Source organism: Palaemon carinicauda, chromosome 3 (assembly GCF_036898095.1).
Source record: "Palaemon carinicauda isolate YSFRI2023 chromosome 3, ASM3689809v2, whole genome shotgun sequence".
Lineage (NCBI taxonomy): Eukaryota > Metazoa > Arthropoda > Malacostraca > Decapoda > Palaemonidae > Palaemon > Palaemon carinicauda.
Window position 1 is genome coordinate 145,444,365 of NC_090727.1, and position 20,000 is coordinate 145,464,364.

The 20,000-nt window shown below is 35.4% G+C and overlaps 1 protein-coding gene across 1 annotated transcript in view; it reads left to right on the forward strand.

Moving 5' to 3' along the window:
- LOC137634546 (metabotropic glutamate receptor 7-like) overlaps window positions 1–20,000 on the forward strand; it is a 203,370-nt gene that overhangs the window by 162,749 nt on the left and 20,621 nt on the right. The window contains exon 10 of the mRNA XM_068367001.1: window positions 19,728–20,000. This exon is cut by the window's right edge and continues 56 nt beyond it. Within this exon, the coding sequence (XP_068223102.1) occupies window positions 19,728–20,000 (273 nt within the window). The remainder of the gene's footprint in view (window positions 1–19,727) is intronic.

Sequence of the window (20,000 nt, forward strand, 5' to 3'; positions counted from 1 at the left end):
TGGTGAACTAACCTCTCTTGGGGAGTGTGAAGAGCATGTCCAAACCATCTCTATCTTGTGACTTCATCCACATATGGCACTCGAGTAATCTCTCTAATAGTTTCATTTCTAATCCTGTCCAGCCATTTAACTTCCAATATTCTTCTGAGGGCTTTATTCTCAAATCTACTAATCTGTTGATTGTTTCATTAACATACCATGGCTCATGTCCATACTGAAACACCGATCTCACTAAACTGATATATAGCCTGATTTCTATATGTAATTTCAGGTGATTTGATTTCCAAATTTTACTTAACCTACCCATTGCCTGATTTGGTTTTTTCAATCTTTCATCAAACTCTAATTCTATAGACCCTGTATTAGAGATCATAAATCCCAAATATTTAAATAATTCTACCTCATTAATCCTTTCTCCTTCCAATGATCTTTCATCTTCCATTGCATATTCCGTTCTCATCATCTCTGTCTTTCTTCTATTTATTTTGAGCCCAAACTCCTGTGGTATTTCATGCATTCTGATAAGCAAGCAGTACAAATGCTGCGGCGTTCTGCTAATAAGGACAGCGTTATCAGCATACTCTAGGTCAGATAATTTCCTATCACCAATCCAGTTCAATCCTTCTCCACCATCTCTGACTGTTCTACGCATTACAAAATCCATGAGGAGGATAAATAACATAGGTGACATCACACTCCCTTGGAGTATTCTGCTGTTCACTGGAAATTTATTTGGTAGGACTCCACTAACATTAAATTTGCACTTGTTATGCTCATGAACAGACTTAATCAAATTTACATATCTAAGAGATATTCCATAACACAGGACTCTACACAAAACTGGCCGGTGTACACTATCAAAGGCTTTTTCATAGACTACAAATGCCATCAAAAGTAGATTTCTATAATCTACGCATTGTTGTACATGTCTCAAAATCTTTTGTAAATCCTGCTTATTCATCTCCCAGCTTTTCATCAATCTTACTCTCAAGACTCTTTTATAATAAGCATACTATTTATTTTCATAACAACTGATTTAAGTGTTATGCCTCTGTAATTATTGCAATCAGTCAGGTCTCATTTTTTAGTCATTTTATCCAACACTCCTTACTCCCATTCATCAGGTTTTGTTTCTTCATGCCACATTCTTGCAAGTATTCTGGGTTGCTTAATTTTCAGCCAGTATCATCTCAGCAGTTATTCCATTGTAGCCTGGGGCTTTCCATCTGAGTTTTTTAATGATAGTTTCCACTGAATTCATACATGTGTACATCAAGGTCTTCATCAGCTTCAGGTATACCAATTAATTTATTCCCTTCATATCTCCCATTCATGACCTCACTAAGGTGTTCCATCCTACGGTGCCTTTCTTCCCACGAATCATTTGGAATCCATGGCTTTCCCTTGTTATTGCATGTCCCAAAAATTTCATTACCAACAGACTGATACATGTTCTTCATATCACATCATTCTTCATCAATTGTCTGCTCGTCATCTCTCAAAGTCTGTGAGATTGCAAATCGATTTATAAATTCAATTGCAAAGGTTTCTCTATGCTCATCTTCTAGAAGCTTAGGTGTATGAAACTTAGGTTCTCTATCCACGTTCCTTTTGGGTGCTTTTAGTTCTAATTTCAGTGTGGCAATTAGAAGCTGATGATCATTACCCATATCTGCACCTCTAAAGCTTCTTACATTTCTCAGAGTCCTCCTTCCCTCTTTTTTTAATGGTTAAGTGATCTATTTGATTTTTGTAACTGCCGCAAGGTGAAGTCCAAGAATATTTGTTGATGTCCTTGTGCTTGAGAAGAGTACCTCCAATAACAAGATTGTTTGTTGAACAGAAACTTATGAAATGTGCTCCATTTTCATTTGAACTACGCCAGGACCTTCAACACCCATCACATTCTCCATACCTTCATTATCTCTTCCAACTTTAGCACTGAGGCCGCCCATCACAATTTTCTTTTCTCTCTCTCTGGGATTTCATCTATTACACTCTGCAGTTCCTCATAGAATTCATCTTTCCTTTCTTCAGGGGAATCATTCATAGGTGCATAGCCAACTATAATGCGCCTATTGCACTGCCTTGATTTAAACTTTAAAATTTGCAATCTACTACTTATATATTAATGACCACAAAATAAATCTTTTCTACATCACAAATGTGAAGTTTCATGCTACTATAATGCTATATATGAGAAAATACTATATGTACATTATACATATGTATAGATATATATATGTATATATATGTATATATATATATATATATATATATAGTATATATATATACCAAATATATACATATGCTTGAGAAGACTACGCTTACTTTTGCAATCAATATGCAATGCTTAATAGCAAGTCGATTCAGTTATAATATCATATCCAGTACTAGTATAGGACGGTGCAAGGTCTACAATATTGTAATGTCAATCCCCTAATAGTCGTGTCAATATTTATCCTTTTATGGGGTTATACAAAATCTTCCATTAATGATAGAACTATTTTATCGAATGGATATATAGTTAAGATTTACTTTTATATAATTATCGATATACCTATTAATATGAATATATATACAAACACAAACACTCACAATCTCACACACACACACACACACACACACACAACATATATATATATATATATATATATCGACATTGTACATGTACAGTATATAATACATATGCATGTATGAGAACATACACACGCACATACATATATATATATATGTGTGCAAATATAAATATATATAGATTTATATACATACATATATGTTCATATATATTTATGTATATATACGTATATACATGCATAAATACATACATATAATATATATATATATATATATATATATATAAAGACTTGTTCATCCACATTTGTTTTGGATATTTATTTATACGAGAATAATATTTCATTCACAAAACTTTTATAACTTTATGCACAAATTGTGTCGTGAAATTTGCGAGAGAGAGAGAGAGAGAGAGACAGAGAGAGAGAGAGAGAGAGAGAAATTATACATATATATATATATATATATATATGTATATGTATATATATATATATATATATATATAAAACTAATTGATGAACCTAGAAACCTCCTCCAATGTTTTCTTCAATGTTCTAGGGAGACAAAATGTCGAACTGATAATCGGTGTAAAAGAACGGGAAAAGACCGAAGGATAAATAAGACCAGACACGGACTCGGAGTACAGTAATAAATAACGCAAAAACCTTCTTTGTGTCTTTAATGATCCTGGAGGCCTATAGCGATAAACTTATTAAGGCACACAAAGACGGTGGTAACACGAAGAAATAAAGTGACGAGTTTACCATACAGTCAGCGCAGCAGATTCCTTTTCAGGCTCTTTGTGAGAGAGAGAGAGAGAGAGAGAGAGAGAGAGAGAGAGAAGTGACGAATAACAATAAATAACAAATGAATTGGAGAGAGAGAGAGAGAGAGAGAGAGAGAGAGAGAGAGAAGTCGAACAATAATGAATAACAGATGAATTGGAGAGAGAGAGAGAGAGAGAGAGAGAGAGAGAGAGAGAAATAAATGTCGAACAATAATAACAAAATGAACTGGAGAGAGAGAGAGAGAGAGAGAGAGAGAGAGAGAGAGAGAGAAATAAGTGTCGAACAACAATGAATAACAAATGAACTGGAAAATCAATTAGCACAGGCGGGCGGTCACTTGGCGTGTGGAACAACAATAATCACTAAATGGAGAACAAATTAAGGGAAATCAGGCAGAGTCGGCTTCCAATTGGCGTCCACCAAAAAATACGGTTTTAATGTCGAGTTATGCTTGATGTTAAAAGCAGACTCGCACTTGAAAGCGTAATGCTACATTTAATTAATTTCACAGAAGTGGACGGGGGAGGGATGGAGAGGGTGGGGCAGCCTGGGGCACAGTACATTATAAGTTTTCGGGACTGTTTGTTGTTGGTATAATCATTACTTTAAACGATATTCTTGTTGATGTTATTACAGCGAAAATTATAAATGAAGTTACATCTATTATTATCAGTGTTATTTAAAGGAGGGACAGTGACAATGCCCTAGAGATTGCCCATGTAAACATATGATCAGCGACCATGGCCCCTCTCCACCCAAGCTGGGACCAGGAATGGCCAGACTGTAGCTGTTGATGACTCAGCAGGTAGACCTATAGGCTCCCCAAGACCTACATCCTTAGTTCACAAGGATAGTGAAGTTGCAGAAACTACAGAATAATATCGAGCATGAGCCGGTCTCGAACCCGAGTCCGGTAGAATGGCAGGTGGGGACGTTTCCAATATAATCATTGTCATTATCAAACGGGTCCACAATATTCCTCCCACATGCACCGAAGTAAATTATGCATAAGCAAAAAACATTACAAATTATCAAATCTTTTTGCCAAGTAAACCGTTTCCCAAGGTAAACCATTGGCTGATGTATATCGAATCTATTGACATGTCTTCCATTAAAATACGTTTATCTTAAGACAGACTGATTACTAATGTAAACTGATTCCGAAGATAAACCGGTTTTCAAAATATTTCGGCCCAAGAATAAGCAGACCTGTAAAGTCAACTTACAAGGGTAAACCAATTACTGAAAAGAAATAAACCACTTACTAAAAATCCAATATATGAATGTACAGTTGTCTTCATTAATTCCGGTACACTTCGCGGGAAGCTAAGGAAATGTCAGTGTACTGGAATTAATCCAGCCGACTGTACGTCTCAAATTGGGGAGAGGAAGAGATACAGTGACAGGCAATGTGGAAACAGGAAGAAATGTCAAATGACTGGAAAAATCTAGTTCATCTTCATGTTCGTGTGCGTAGTGAAAAGAGAAAGGAGAGAAAAGATTACGAAACTTTCAAATTGATCGCCACTCCTCTCTCTCTCTCTCTCTCTCTCTCTCTCTCTCTCTCGCTACGTGTTATACGACTAACATCTAAAAATCATGAGAAAGAATGCAAAAATGTTTAATTAAGTTAATAAGAAAAATCACATATTTACTTTCAAGACTTGAAGATCTGTCTCTCTTCCTCTTAATCTCAATGTTATCTGGAAAGGCGATGCAGCATCACAGAATTCCCATCTTTTTACTTTTCTTATCTGGTGCAGAAACTTTCACAGCTTCATATTAAAGAGAGGGACCAACACATCAAGCAAGACTTACGAATGAGGAAAATCAGCATTCTATTCAGACAGTTTCCAAAAGGAGAGTGAATTCTGAAAGAAACCCCCTAAGACGCTCTCCCACCATTTCCGAATGGAGTATGTAATAAAATTAGTTCTGAAGGCTCAAGGATAAGAAGACAAGAACAAGTTAAGAGTGTGAAAAGGACCAATTTTGCATACTAAAGTGTTTCCTTTTATTAGTCTTGAAAAATGGATTGATAGTTCGCAGAACTAGTGTCTGAATGTTAAGTTATCGACGATAATCATCCACTTCATTTGAATCTTCTCATTGTAATGATGATTTAATGTACGACAACTAGGTCTATGAATCTCCTTTCTAACCTAGCATCGAATTGACCCAGAGGACGTCTATTCTTATAACCATTATCACTAGCCAAGCTATAACCCAAGCTTGGAAAATAAAAAATACTACATGGCAAAAAGCTCCAACGTGGAAAACAGCCTACTATTAGCGGGGAAAGGAAATAGATAAATAATGAATAAACTATACACGAAAAAATTAAACAAAAAATATTTCAAGATCAGTAACATCAAAACAAAAATCATAAAAAACTATAAAACGAGACTTATATCAACCTGTTAACAACCTTTGCAACAGCTTTGAAGTTCTGAAGTTTGAAGTTCCCCCAATCTACTCGCCAGATTAAGAAAAACATTCCACACACACTGGTCACGGATAAAATAAAATTTCTAGAATACTATGTTGTATCGAATCTTCTGATGGAGAAGGCAAGTCTGTTAGAATTGACTGCAAATCTAGTACTACCTAAAGAATAGTACAGCCTGGGAGGATAGTACTACCTAAAGGATAGTACAGCCTGGGAGGATAGTACTACCTAAGGGATAGTACAGCCTGGGAGGATAGTACTACCTAAGGGATAGTACAGCCTGGGAGGATAGTACAGCCTGGGAGGATAGTACTACCTAAAGGATAGTACAGCCTGGGAGGATAGTACTACCTAAAGGATAGTACAGCCTGGGAGGATAGTACTACCTAAGGGATAGTACAGCCTGGGAGGATAGTACTACCTAAAGGATAGTACAGCCTGGGAAGATATAAATGCAAAGGATGGGAGGATTAGGGGAAAAAATCATACAACTTGCACAAAGATCTGACTAGATGACAGTGTAGGAGATTAATATCCTAATTATGCATAAGGGTTTGATAGACCGTAAGTTTTTATCTAACAAATTAAGACGTACAGTACATATATCTGATTTCCCTGTTATATGTAGTTATGAATTTATTATCAACATTTCCATAAATACCTTCCCAGTTAAATAAAGGGTAATTAGTCTTATTATTAACGGGTGGGTATTTTTCATATTTTTATTCATTTGTGTAACACTAAAATAACATCATAATATTAGGGCGTGGATAAACAGTAACGTTCTTTATGTTTTTAAAGTCTATAAGATATACCGCCTTAAAATAAAAACCAAGAAATGCATACCCAAAGTTTTATTTAAAATAGACTTATTACACGAGAAGAAAAATATTTATACCACGTCATTTACTATTCCAGCGCCTTCATTTCCACTTTAAAAATCTAAGCTAGTTCGTTTACCTTCAGGAAACTGAATGAGGAAGATCCGAGTTTCTCATTAGTCTGCTTACTGTCAAACGCATAGGCAAGTCATGCCTTTTCCTTTAGACAGTGAGTGACAGGGCCATTTACTTTAAGCTAAAGAGGAATTGTTAAGTCTGCAGCTGCAGAAGAGTTTTAATTTGATGGTAGCCCAAAATTTGTTCCTTAAGTGTAACACAGAGGATTCTTTTATGTTTAAATTGTATTCCTTTGTAGTTGAAGTATAAACTCGATGAACAACATATCAGCTAAGTATAGTTACTCTAAGTCAAATTTGATCTGTTACTTTTCCAAAGACGATAAGCTTCTTGTTACTCCAAATAACCACTTTACCATCACCATTGAACTGGGGTATGCCCTGCATTCAGTATTTCAACACACCAGAAAGTGTTGACCATATTTTCATTTAAGACAACAACAGCCACAATCTTTTTATACATTATACTTTAATGCAAAAAGATTATTCAAAATACCATTCCACTGTGTTTGAGATTTTATATCTTACAACTCAGGACAGACTGCTCAGTTTTAATTACTAACAAAACCAAAGTATGACCAGAGGTCCCAACTGAAGCACCGACCTTGTTATAACACCAAGGGAGTCAGTGTATACTATAGGTTCAAACAATTACCAAACTTATGAGTAGCTTCACTTATGATTTGCTCACTTAATGATTCAACATGGTCACAAGCTCTTAAGTTGTTAGATACAGTTTGACGCAGGAATTCCTGGCACACCTTGCTCTGAGGAATAGCACCTAGTCACACCCTTACTGCGAGGAGAGTTCCTGTGTGTAGCCCAGCCCACCCCCTCTGCCATCTCTCCCTATACTTACCGTTTGGAACTTATTCGCCATGCAATTAAGGTGTAAGAGGGCGCACTTCCTCACAAGAAAGGTGTGCCAGTCATTCCTGTGTTCAACTGTACTTGTAGAAAACAGTAAACAGCTTTGAGGGAAAGAAGAAAGGGGTGAAAATAAAAGCGGATAGAGGGCAACTAAAATCATGCCGAAAGGAATCTGCCACGAGTCTTTAGTATCGCTTACATTAACCTGCGAAAGACACACTACTCTCACAACAAAGTTGAAAACTAATTCAAAAAAGCTTCCGAAAAAAAAATAGAATAAATCAATAGGCTATGATAAACTCTTTGGTTATTTAATTTCGGTGTAGAATTCTTGAAAGCTATATAAAAATGTAATTCATATATATATATATATATATATATATATATATACATATATATATATATATATATATATATACATATATATACACACACATATATATATATATATATATATATATATTGTTACCATTATTATTATTACAATTCTTACCATTACTATTATCGTTACCAATCATTTTCATGATAATATAATTCTTCTCGGCTATAAACTATTTCATTTAGTACAAAGCTATTAGGTTCTTACAATACAAGGAGAGGATCCACGCAAGGGAAAGCTAATGAAAGTAAAATTTGAAAAGAAAACTAAGAACCCAGCAAAAGAAAACAACTCAAATCCACACTTTATAAATCATCACCAATGTTAGTTCTATTGCTGGTCTGTGCAACACGGTGAGATACAAAGCCCCGTGTTGATCAACTTAGCCTTTGTTCTTTTAGCTATGCAAAGCAAGTGAATGATGTCCAGCAGTTATTGGAATGCAACAGAGAATAACGTTGAAATGCAAAACCAATGGAAACTCGTGTAATAGACAAATGACGATAACGAAATGAAACCCAGTGGAAAGTTATGTTTAAAGGCAAAATAATGAAGAATCTATATGGAATACAAAAGCAACAGAGAAAGATCTTAGAATTTCAAAAGTAATACAAAAGAAATGGGCAATAAAGTTTGTAAGCCAGAGGCAAGTCAAAATAATATTGTCATAAATAACAATAACCTTTGAATGGAAAAACACATGATAACATAGTTATAAACATAACTTCCTTCCAACTTCGTTGGCGGAGGTAAAGCGAGGCGCTCAGTAAAACACAAATCTCCGATAGGAAAACTTATTTCTCGACCTTTTGGACTGATTTTGAATGTTTTGCTCGTCCATGACCTTAAATTTGACCTTCCAAAATTTACTCATTTCCAGCTCTTTAAATGATAGTTTAAAAAAATTCCCTGCATGTTTCATTACATTACGATTGAAATTGTGGCCGTATGGTTGATGACCAAAATCTGACCTTTTGCTTGACCTTCGATCTCAACATGTATTAATTGGCGTGGATGCTCATATACTCAAATATGAATCAAGTTTGAAGTCTCTGTGACAACTATGTCCAAACTTATGGCTGATTACGTGAATTGGACATTTTGCTTGACCGTGACCTTGACCTTCCAAAATTTAATCATTTCCAGCTTTTTACATAACAGCTAATCCCTGCAAGTCTCATTACTCTACGAATAAAATTGTGGCCAAACAAACGCGCACACACACAAACAATGAGTAAAAAACAATTTCCAACTTCGTTGACGGAGGTAAAAAGCAGAATGAATAACGTTGAATTTAAAAAACAGTTTGGAAATTCAATAACAATGGAGAATAAGATTGGTATACTGAAACGAAGAATAACTTTGTTATGAAAAAGCATATGAGAATAACATAGTTTCGAAGCAACAGGAAATTAATTTGAAATAAAAAAAAAGCATTTGTATAAAAAAACAATGGACAATAACGTTATATGAAAGCAAATAAAAACTACGAGACTTCACTTTACCGAATGTTAAAGCAAAGGATAAGCAAACGTACATATTGGTGAACTACATGGAAAAACATCGAAGGTTCTTTTGCCGTGAAAGTGGAGGTCCAATTCTAATATCATGATAGATCTAAACATCACAAGTGTTTTCCCATTACTATTATTATCGTCATTATTATTATTACTATCTAAGTTACAGCCCTAGCAGGAAAATCAGGATGCTATAACCCCAAACGGCTCCAACGGGGAAAATAGACCAGTGAGGAAAATAAATTAGGGAACAGATAGAATAGTGTGCCCGAGTGTACCCTCAAGCAAGAGAACTCTAACCCAAGACTGGAAGACCATGGTAGAGGCTATGGCACTACAGAAAACTAGAGAACAATGGTTTGATTTTGGTGTGCCCTTTTTCTACCCTTACCAAGCTCAAAGTAGCCATTGAACAATTGCGCGACTTATAACGGCCCTAAAATAATCAGAAAAAAACCGTCGTAACCAGTCCTTCAAATCAATCCGTCTCTGAAAGAGATGTTCTCCAAGTCCCTCTGTGTTCCCCGACCATGTCCCCCGAAGGGAGATTGGCTTGCTATCAATCATTCAGAGAAATCGCTTACGTTCAATGTTGTACCTAGGTTTGAAACTGGCTACTCATGCCCGCTTCAGTTTCTTCCCTTTGAAAAGGTATAATGCCTGGAGCGATTATTATTATGTACATGAGTACTGTAGTTATTTCATGCTGGAGGAACTAATCAAAATTTCAAAAACGTATTTCCAGTTTATAACCTAATGATTGGCTTTTATTATCAATTTCCGTTACAAGACACTCAGTAAATGGCAAAAATGTTACATTCAGGGAAGACAAACCTTTTTAAAATAATATCATGACGGATCCTCTTTAGATCACATTAAAAATAAAAAAAAAATAAAAATGTCTGTCCTTCCTTCTCTTCGACAACTTCCCAAAATTGTAGCAATAAAAGTGGATGCGCTGATGCTGATTTACATTACAAAGTCTTTAAAGAGCGTAAACTGGGTCCTAAATATTCAAATAAAAGCCTTGAACATGCACAGTGCATTGGCGTCCTTGTTAACAGATTTTTGAAGAGTTAAATCAGTTTCGAGGGTGCCTGATTTGTTTGTTGCTCCTTTATCATATCCTGTGGGCCTATACCCCTGTTTCTCTTGTGATCACATTCACTGATTTATAAACTACGATCTTTGTGTCTTATTATTACTATCTTTATCATCATTATTATTATTACTAACTAAGCTACAACCTTGGTAGGAAAAGCAGGTTGCTATAAGCCCAAGGTCTTCAGCGGGGAAAAATAGCATTGAGGAAAAGAAATAAACTAAAAGAGGTAATGAGCAATTAAAATAACATACTTTAAGAACATTAACATTAAAATATATTTTTCATATACTAAAAAGAGACTTATGTCAGCCTGTTCAACATAAAAACATTTGCTGCAAGTTTGAACTTTTTGAAGTTCTCCTGATTCAAATACATGATTAGGAAGATTATTCCACAACTTAGTCACAGCTTATATAAACTTCTAGAATACTGTGCAGTATTTAGTTTTATGATGGAGAAGGCATGATTATTAGAATCAACTGAATGCATAGTATTTACGAGCAGGATAGTACAGTTTGGTAAGATCCAAATGCAATGGATGATCAGAATTATGAAAAATCTTATTCAGCATGCATAACGCAGTAAATGAATGACGGTACCACAGATTAATAAAAAGAAATTTCACGACAAGAATACTGTTTCTAATGGATAGTTTTTATTCACATAAAACAAACAGTACTTCCCCTTTTCATAAGTGTCGTAAGATGCCTGGTGTGGACCCAAATGAATGATACATCTCTTAAGAAAACAAGAAAATTGAAGTCTCAATTATTACGATTTGGAAAAAAGATTTTGAAACAAATGGAGTTTGGGATTTTGAGCGAACGACTCGCAAACTATTCAAACAGTAAGTCTTCCCATGAACAATAAGGATGTAGATACTTGAGACATTTAATAGGATGTTAAAAACATATGACCATTTGAAAAAAGTCAGGATCCAGACGCTATAGTTATTTAAACAAAAGAAGGCAAGGTAAAGAAAGGTATATCTTTGCCTTAATACATAGAAGACAAGGTAAAGAAAGTTATATCTTTGCCTTGATACAAGGCACCCACATGTCAGACCAAAAGTGGGCCGATAGAAGAGCTTCTAAAATAAACTGGGAGATATGATGTAAGAAGTTTCTGCGTCGTCTTTTATCCTTATTTTTTTATAAACAAAGAAGGAAGATCAGTGTTCCTATTCCAAAGCAGGACCTAAAACCCCCAAAAATCAACTTATTGTTGTTCTCGGTTCCTAAAACATTATGAACATTCAGTAATGGTCAAGTAGACGTTGTTTATCGTTTACTTACTCAGAAACAAATAACCAGCATTTGATCTTCTGTTGATACATCAAACAAAGAATTTCTGTTATTGTTCAAACTACAAAAGCATCGGATCACCATTCCGTAAAAAGCTCGTTGCAAAAACATTGAACCAAAGACCATTTGCAACAGTTCCCAGTTGACCTACTTTCTATAGAGATTATCGGGATTGCACTAAGTCTGACAGATACCCACCTACGAGTATAATGCAAAAAGCAATGAACTCTTCATAGAAATATAAACAATTTTGCTTTTGGGAGTTAACAGTAAAGAAGAAAAACTTTTGCTCAAATTCAATGGGTAAATTTTTCAAAATAATATACATGAAATATCTTCTTAATACCGAATTAATACACCATGGAATATAATGTAACTCTTTCAAATCTAAACAAGAAACTTCAAAATTAGGATTAAAAATGTTTTCTGTAAGACTCAAATAGCTGTTCCAGTCAAGTAACACAAATGAAATTTCATTATAAACGATGAAATAAATACAGCCGCCGAAAGCTTCATGTTATTCCCACTTGTTAAGAGTATTGGAAATTTCGCAAATGCCATGACAAATGTGAAAGAAAGTGAATCGATCAAAAAAAAAAATAAAAAAATAAAAGTCGTGCCGACGTTTCCCAAGACTGAATTGACATGTTCCAAAATCAGCCCCATTTCTGGCGCCTCCAGCTCTGAAGCCTCCCTCAAGTCTGTATGGCTCTTTCAAAGTGTATGAATTGTCTCGTTTCTACCAAAAGGATTTGGGTTTATTGAATTTTGGCTGTACGGTCCTGTGCTAGGGCCAGAGAGACCCTTCAGCACAGGGGTGCAAAAAGGGATGAAAACTCACACTTGCACCACTGCGAAGTTACAACTAGTAGGCCAGTAAGAAAGAATGGAAGCAAGAACCGAAGTTACACAGAATATTAAAAAGGGGGTACAAATAGGGGTTAGGTTAAAGGAACATTTGCAAAGGCCTATGAATAATGCGTAAAATGCATAGAGTGTTACTTCCGATGCATACTGTCCATTGCAGTAACACATATATACATCGTCCCTTTCATCTCCAGCAGTAATGTTTTGTGTCTGTTATTATCATTCCACATACCTGTCCAACATCTCCATCTGTCCCGTTCTTCTAACATTCAAAATCATTTAAATGTAAATTCCTTTGTTAAATTCCTGGAAGCTCCAGGAAGTGTTGATGAAATAGACGAAGCTTTTCTTCAGAAAAAAATTCCATAAACCGACATATAATGTTTTGTTACCACCAATAAAAGTAATTACCAAATCCTACGTTGCCCAACTTCACTAATCGTATGAAAGCGGTATAACGAGTGTATTAATACAATTTCCTACCTTTCCACTATCAGAAAAATTGTTAACCAGTTCAAATTAGACTAAATGCCAAGAGGACAAGTAACTTCGGTAGTCTCTCTCTCTCTCTCTCTCTCTCTCTCTCTCTCTCTCTCTCTCTCTCTCTCTCTCTCTATCTCTCTCTCTCTCTCCATAAAGCAAAATCCTCTCGCCTGATGACTAGGCGAGATTTCTGATCATCTATTCATTAATCGCGAAATTTTGCAGACTTCCAAAATTTTAGCCGTAAACCCTAATAGGTATTATTATCAAGCGAAAAAAATACGCATCAATTGATTTTTAGTTCAGTATCTTAACTATTTAGGAAGAAAGACTTCATACAAATTTATCTTTTAGAGAGAAAAAGACAATTTCATTTGCCCGAAAAAAAGGTAAATTCTGACTTAAGAAAGAGAAAGATGACATCTCTTGTTCAAAGTAAGATGATTTCTTTTTTATCAAAAAAAAAGAAAAAATTGACAAAACAGATATGGTGAAATTCTTTTCACCAAAAAGTAGAAATAGGCCCCTATTGTCAGAGAGAGAGAGAGAGAGAGAGAGAGAGAGAGAGAGAGAGAGAGAGAGATTACCAGGCCCATGTAGAGAAAAATAAACAGATATATTCTTATGGTTTGGGGAAAGTGAAAGAAATTGAATTTTTCTTGCCCAAACGAAAAGCACGTAATGTGGACCCGGCTGATTTGGTGATAATTCTCGGAGTTTTAAAAGTTTAATGCGCATATCTTACCAGCCAACGGAACGTCGTTGTAAATAGTTAATCTTTGTCAAAGTTTCCGCCAGGAAAAGTTTTCCAATCAAAATGGCAGAAAGAATTGCATCATCAACGCTAAACTTCATTGCAAATAAGATTCTTCTTCTTTATGTTGTCTTCACAATATCCTGGAAAACCGATAAATACCAAAGGATGATTACTAATGGTGGGAGGAATTCTTCGCTGTAACAATGGCTGTGTAACAAATGTGAAATTTCTGGATTTATGTAAAAAATACAAAGCCAAATCATCATCTTTATTTCAAATATTAGACAGTAAACGTGAATTCTCATGTCATTATTACTTTCCTTTGCTGCAAAAATTTAGTATTTTTCCACAGCTAAAGCATGCAATGCGAAATTATATTTTTTTTTTTGTTTTCGGAGAAAAATTGATTGAAAGGGCAGAGTACCTTACAATGTGAAATTTCTTATTTTATTAGATATATACTTGACTAACATATACCAAAATCTTTGGCAATAAAATGGCATATCATTGCACTTTGACAGACAAATATTTAACCAGCATAAGGAGAAACAACTTTGCAGTAGAAATAAAAAAAATTATCATAAAAGTATTAATCTATTTCGTGTCCAATTTCATGTTCACAACAATACGAAGTTTCTCAGTTTGTTACTCTACAACATAAATAAATTATCTAAATATACTTATCGCTAACATTTCCTGAAACGGCTTTCCATAGGTACAGTTGGTCATGAATTCCTGGCACATCTCGCTCTGAGAAAATGCACCCTGTGACACCCTTACTGCACGCGAGTATCCAAACAGCTAGTGTAGGGACAGATGGCACAGGTGGTTGGCAGGGCTACAAACAGGAACTCGCCATGCAGTAATGGTGTAACAGGCTGCAGTTCCTCAGAGCGAGGTTTGCCAGGAATTTTTGTGTCCAATTGTACCATTTTAATCCGGTTCCGGAAATTTGGAAAGAAATACTTGTTGGGAAAATCGCCTTAATCATCCAAGTAACATATCGCCGGTCTCACAAGCGAAACTGCCCATGTAACTGTTAATTGAGTACTTAGGTGGTTAAGATAGATTCTTCTAGCACTTTGAAGTAACAGCCAGAATCACACATTGTTACCATTACAACAGATAAGAAAACGGGGGAAAACATGCTATAAAGATAAGATGACGCCACAAACAAAACCTTTGAAGCATAATGGAAGAATAAATTCATTAACCTTCTCTCTCTCTCAAAAGCCCATGATAATTGCAAATATACAAAGTTTCCTCTTTTGTGATGTAAACACTAACAACCCATCTCTACATGAAAGTCGCTTCCTAAAAAGACTGATTGAGATATTTAAAATGCAAATTAACTAGCTTTAATGTAATTCTCTCTCTCTCTCTCTCTCTCTCTCTCTCTCTCTCTCTCTCTCTCTCTCTCTCTCTGAAGACCCGACATATTAAAGAATGCACTTTTTTTCTTTCCTTTCGCTCTAACGTAAGTTCTTTCCAGACATTCCCTTTCTCCTTTGTCTAAAATCCAAAGGGCGTCTTAAAAGCAATGCGATGTCTTGGCTACATGGAGGGAAGGGGGGAGGGGGTAGTAGAAGTTAGGGAGCTGGGGGGGAGAGGGAAGATGTTCCTTGGCCTTAATCTCCTTCTGCTGGAATCTCATGATGTAACGAAGTTTCCTATCCGTGTTAAAAAGAAGAAGACAGAAAAACATTTTAAGGACTTTCTAGAAGACTTAATCAGATGTAAAAAGAATGAGAATAAACTGGAAAATGAGAAGTTGCTTTTAGAGATCCCTGAAAGGGACACAAGATTGAGATATAATAAGGCTATTAAATGGAAACTTCGGCTATAAGAAAATAGAGATAAGACCCAATTATAAAAGAAATAATGTTAACAGATGAAATGATAAAATCGCTTGGGACTTGGCCGATAAGGTTAGCTGAAATTAAATAATCGTCGGTTGTTATATATATATATGACACAGTGTACACGACCCATCAAAAATGACACGCACACCTCTCACCACGGTATAACTACTTCTTTTCCCCCTATCCGAGAGACGGGGAGAGACCGAGTAGTTATACGTTTGGCAATGCAGTTGAGCGTGACCGTATGTATATATATATATATATATATATATATATATATATATATATATATATATATATATATATATATATATATAACCAGACGGTTAGTCTTCGTTATATAGGGAAGACTATATAAGATAATCCGATACTTAACCAACCAAATAATCTGATAAAACTGTAAAGTAAGTAAGTCCTTCTTAAACCTCCTCACAAAATAAACTAACGGAATCGTTCCAGCACTGGCAAAAGACGATGATCACATCTAGAAAACTACCAAAGAAAATATAACTAGACAAATGTGAAAAAAAAAATAGCTAATACAGCATTTCCACTATAAACTGCAAAACACGAAGAGATTTATCCCTTAGGTATTTTGGCAGGCTGCGATTAGGTCTTAATAGAAAGACGAGCTCGACATAACTGGTTTATTAAGGCGACATCACAAGCTTATATACGAACGATTGAGGATAACAATGATATAAAAGCTTTAACAATGTGAAACATACAATAAGCTTAAACAGTTTTTGTTAATATCAGTGAGAGAGAGAGAGAGAGAGAGAGAGAGAGAGAGAGAGAGAGAGAGAGAGAGAGAGAGAGAGAGAGCAATCCCATTAAAATGTATGAACGTGTATGAAATACACATGCATTACAGATCAATCCCCTTTACCTAGAAAAACAAACTGTCTTTTTAAGCCGAGCACCGATGTCGTCATCATCGCAAACACAAGGCAAACAAAGAGCAGATCTTCGTCCTCCTTCATTACCCAAGATCCAAAAGAGGATCTAAAAAAAAGTTTTGGAAAAAGCTTTCTTTAAAAAAAAAGCTCCCAATAATGATTTCCTGCGACCTTCCGCTCCGATGCAGATCACAGAGACGCAGCTGCATTTATCATGCTCAAGCAATCTTACGGTGCCCTTCCTCAGACATGTTCGAGAAAAGAGCCTCTCTCCCTCTCTTCTTCATTAATCCTCAAAGAGCGACTTTTTACTTTCTCTTACTTTTCGATGTCTTACTTTCATACAAACCTCTCATGTTTACACAGCTGTCTTCTTTCTTTAATTTTCTATTTATATTTGCTTAAATAAACACACATACACACACCTTTGTTCAGCAGTGGACTAATTACCAATCAAGATGATGATCTGGACAGGAATAGAAAGGCCATAAACAGACGCAAGTGGAACGATATGTCTTGAGTCTTTTGTTCTCCAGTGGACTAGTAACGGCTGATGATGATGATGATATATAAATATAATATATATATATATATATATATATATATATATATATATATATATATATATATAAACAAATGAGATTATGAAAAATAAAATGACACTTTCTCTAAAAAATTGTATTTAATCAGATGGTCCTATCAGTATCAAGTTATGCATCGGAAACTCGGAGCCTTACTAAGGCCTTAAGACATAAGCTATAGTTACAACTCTAATAGCTATGGAAAGAATAATCATGGGAATAACGCTAAGAGACAGAAAAAGAGCAACATGGATACGAGAGAAAGCTAAAGTAAAGGATATTCTAACATGTAAGAACTTGTATGTTGAACAGGTTGACTTAAGTCTCTCTCTTTAGTATGAAAATAAAAGATCTATTTTAATGTTATTACTGTTCTTAAAACATTCTATATCAATTATGCATTACTTCTCTACTAGTTTATTTCCTTTCCCAACTAGTTGTATCTTAGCTAGTAATAATAATAACCCTTATATGATAAATAGCAAGTCTGACTATATACTGTACACACGCACACAGATATATATATATATATATATATATATATATATATATATATATATATATATATATATATATATATCTCGTGTCACGCTCAAGGGGATAGGGAGTAGTCATACCCTAATGAGGTGTACCCCGAGAGGTACACTCCAAAACCATAGTCCTCCACAAATTTCCGAACCAGCAGGTTGTAGTTACCTTTAGTAATTTACCTTTAGAATGGTCATTTCGTATCCGAATAGGATAATTAGTCCCGTACTAAAGCTTATCTTGGTCCTCTTCTGATTACCAAGGCAGTCACTTAGAAGGTTGTGAGAAGGGTTCAATCTGTGTGTACGTGAGTGCATATCTATCCAAATATTTAGACGTCATTTTTGATGGCTCGGGTACACTAGCAATAATAATATGGCCCGAACACTCACTTCATCTCCGCAGCTCCAACCATTTTCCAATCTCCTCTCATTTGCTTTCAATATCCACACTTCATTTCCATAACGTTACACGCCTCGGCCATCCCATTCTTACATTTTAAGTTTGGCTCCCATTGTAAATACAAGCGTCTTTCCAGTCTACTGCGCACATCCAGTTTTATACGCGCGCTCTCTCTCTCTCTCTCTCTCTCTCTCTCTCTCTCTCGTATCTAAGATAATGTATAAAATTATCTAAAGCACCAATTTAGAAGATAAAAATATATAAATCTAAAATCTACTGAATCAAAGCAACCATAGAAAAATCTATCTATGATATTCGTTTCATATGTTTCGTTAAATAAATGAGATCTTTAATCCATATAATCACTTAAAGGAACACACATCATCGAAGGAAGCATTGAAAATACATTCCTTAGTCAACACTGGACCGTATTTGGTGATTTTGAGTCTATTCATTTCTTAATTTAAGGATATCAAATTAAGGGCATGTATTTAAAGCTTCTCCTCGCACTAATATACTGTAACTTGATTTCCTTTCAACTCGAATATACTGTATGGGGAACTTCCGTCGTCATAGAAAACGGGATTATTGATGTTGTGTTCCAATTAAGTGGATAAACAATGTGTAAAAGAAATATCAAAACATTCTTATTAATACAAATAGAAACTGTAAATATTTACTTAATTAAAAGAGAACTGTGAGAATCCTTAGGCCTATCTCCTTTTAGAACTGCATCAAATGATAGTATATATAAATATCTTTAAGCCTCATATCCTCATCTTAGCACCAAGACTTCAATATTGGGGTCAAAACTTAATTAGGTTTTTTTTTTATACGAACTTCAGTTCAAGATTAAAATGATGCTGAAAGTGGTCCTTTTATGAGCACTCCTTCGTGTATCCCAGGTCAAATAATATTTCTGCCAATCTTGAATAAAATATTGACATACAAATTTTGCCGAAAAGATACTAGACGATGACTGAGAAGTACGTTTTATGACAACTTAAAAGTTTTCTTGTATAGAAAAAAAATATACTGCTCTAATTGAATAATGAAAAGATGCATGATAAATTAAATGCGACAAAGTCTTTAAGCACCTCACTAAATAAATCTAATTTCTCCAACTGTTTTCCAATATAGAAAAGTATCAATTAATTGGTAAAGGGTGCAAAAAAAAGGGTAAAAATAAATTCTCAAATCCCTCCTTATTATACATTTCCCTAATATATCTAAAACAAATTCGCGTCAAAGATTACCCCCATTAAGCAACTATTTTATAGATGCTAAAAATTAATTTACGAACCCATCCTTATTAAGTATTTTCCTAATATATTTAAAATAAATTCGCCGCAAAGATTCCTCTTTTAAACAGCTCCTAATCGAACGATCTCTTTGCTCCAACAGCTCCCTGGGTCTGCTGTGCACCCTTCTGACGACCATCACCTTCATCCGCTACAACACGACCCCGGTCATCATGGCCAGCGGCAGGGAGCTGTGCTACGTCCTCCTGGCGGGCATCGCCCTCTGCTACCTCATGACCTTCGTCATTCTCGCCCCTCCCTCTACCTCCACCTGCGCCCTCCTCAGGATCGGCCTCGGCACGGGCCTCTGCATCTGCTACTCGGCCATCTTCACCAAGACCAACAGGATCTCCCGGATCTTCAACAGAGGCATGAA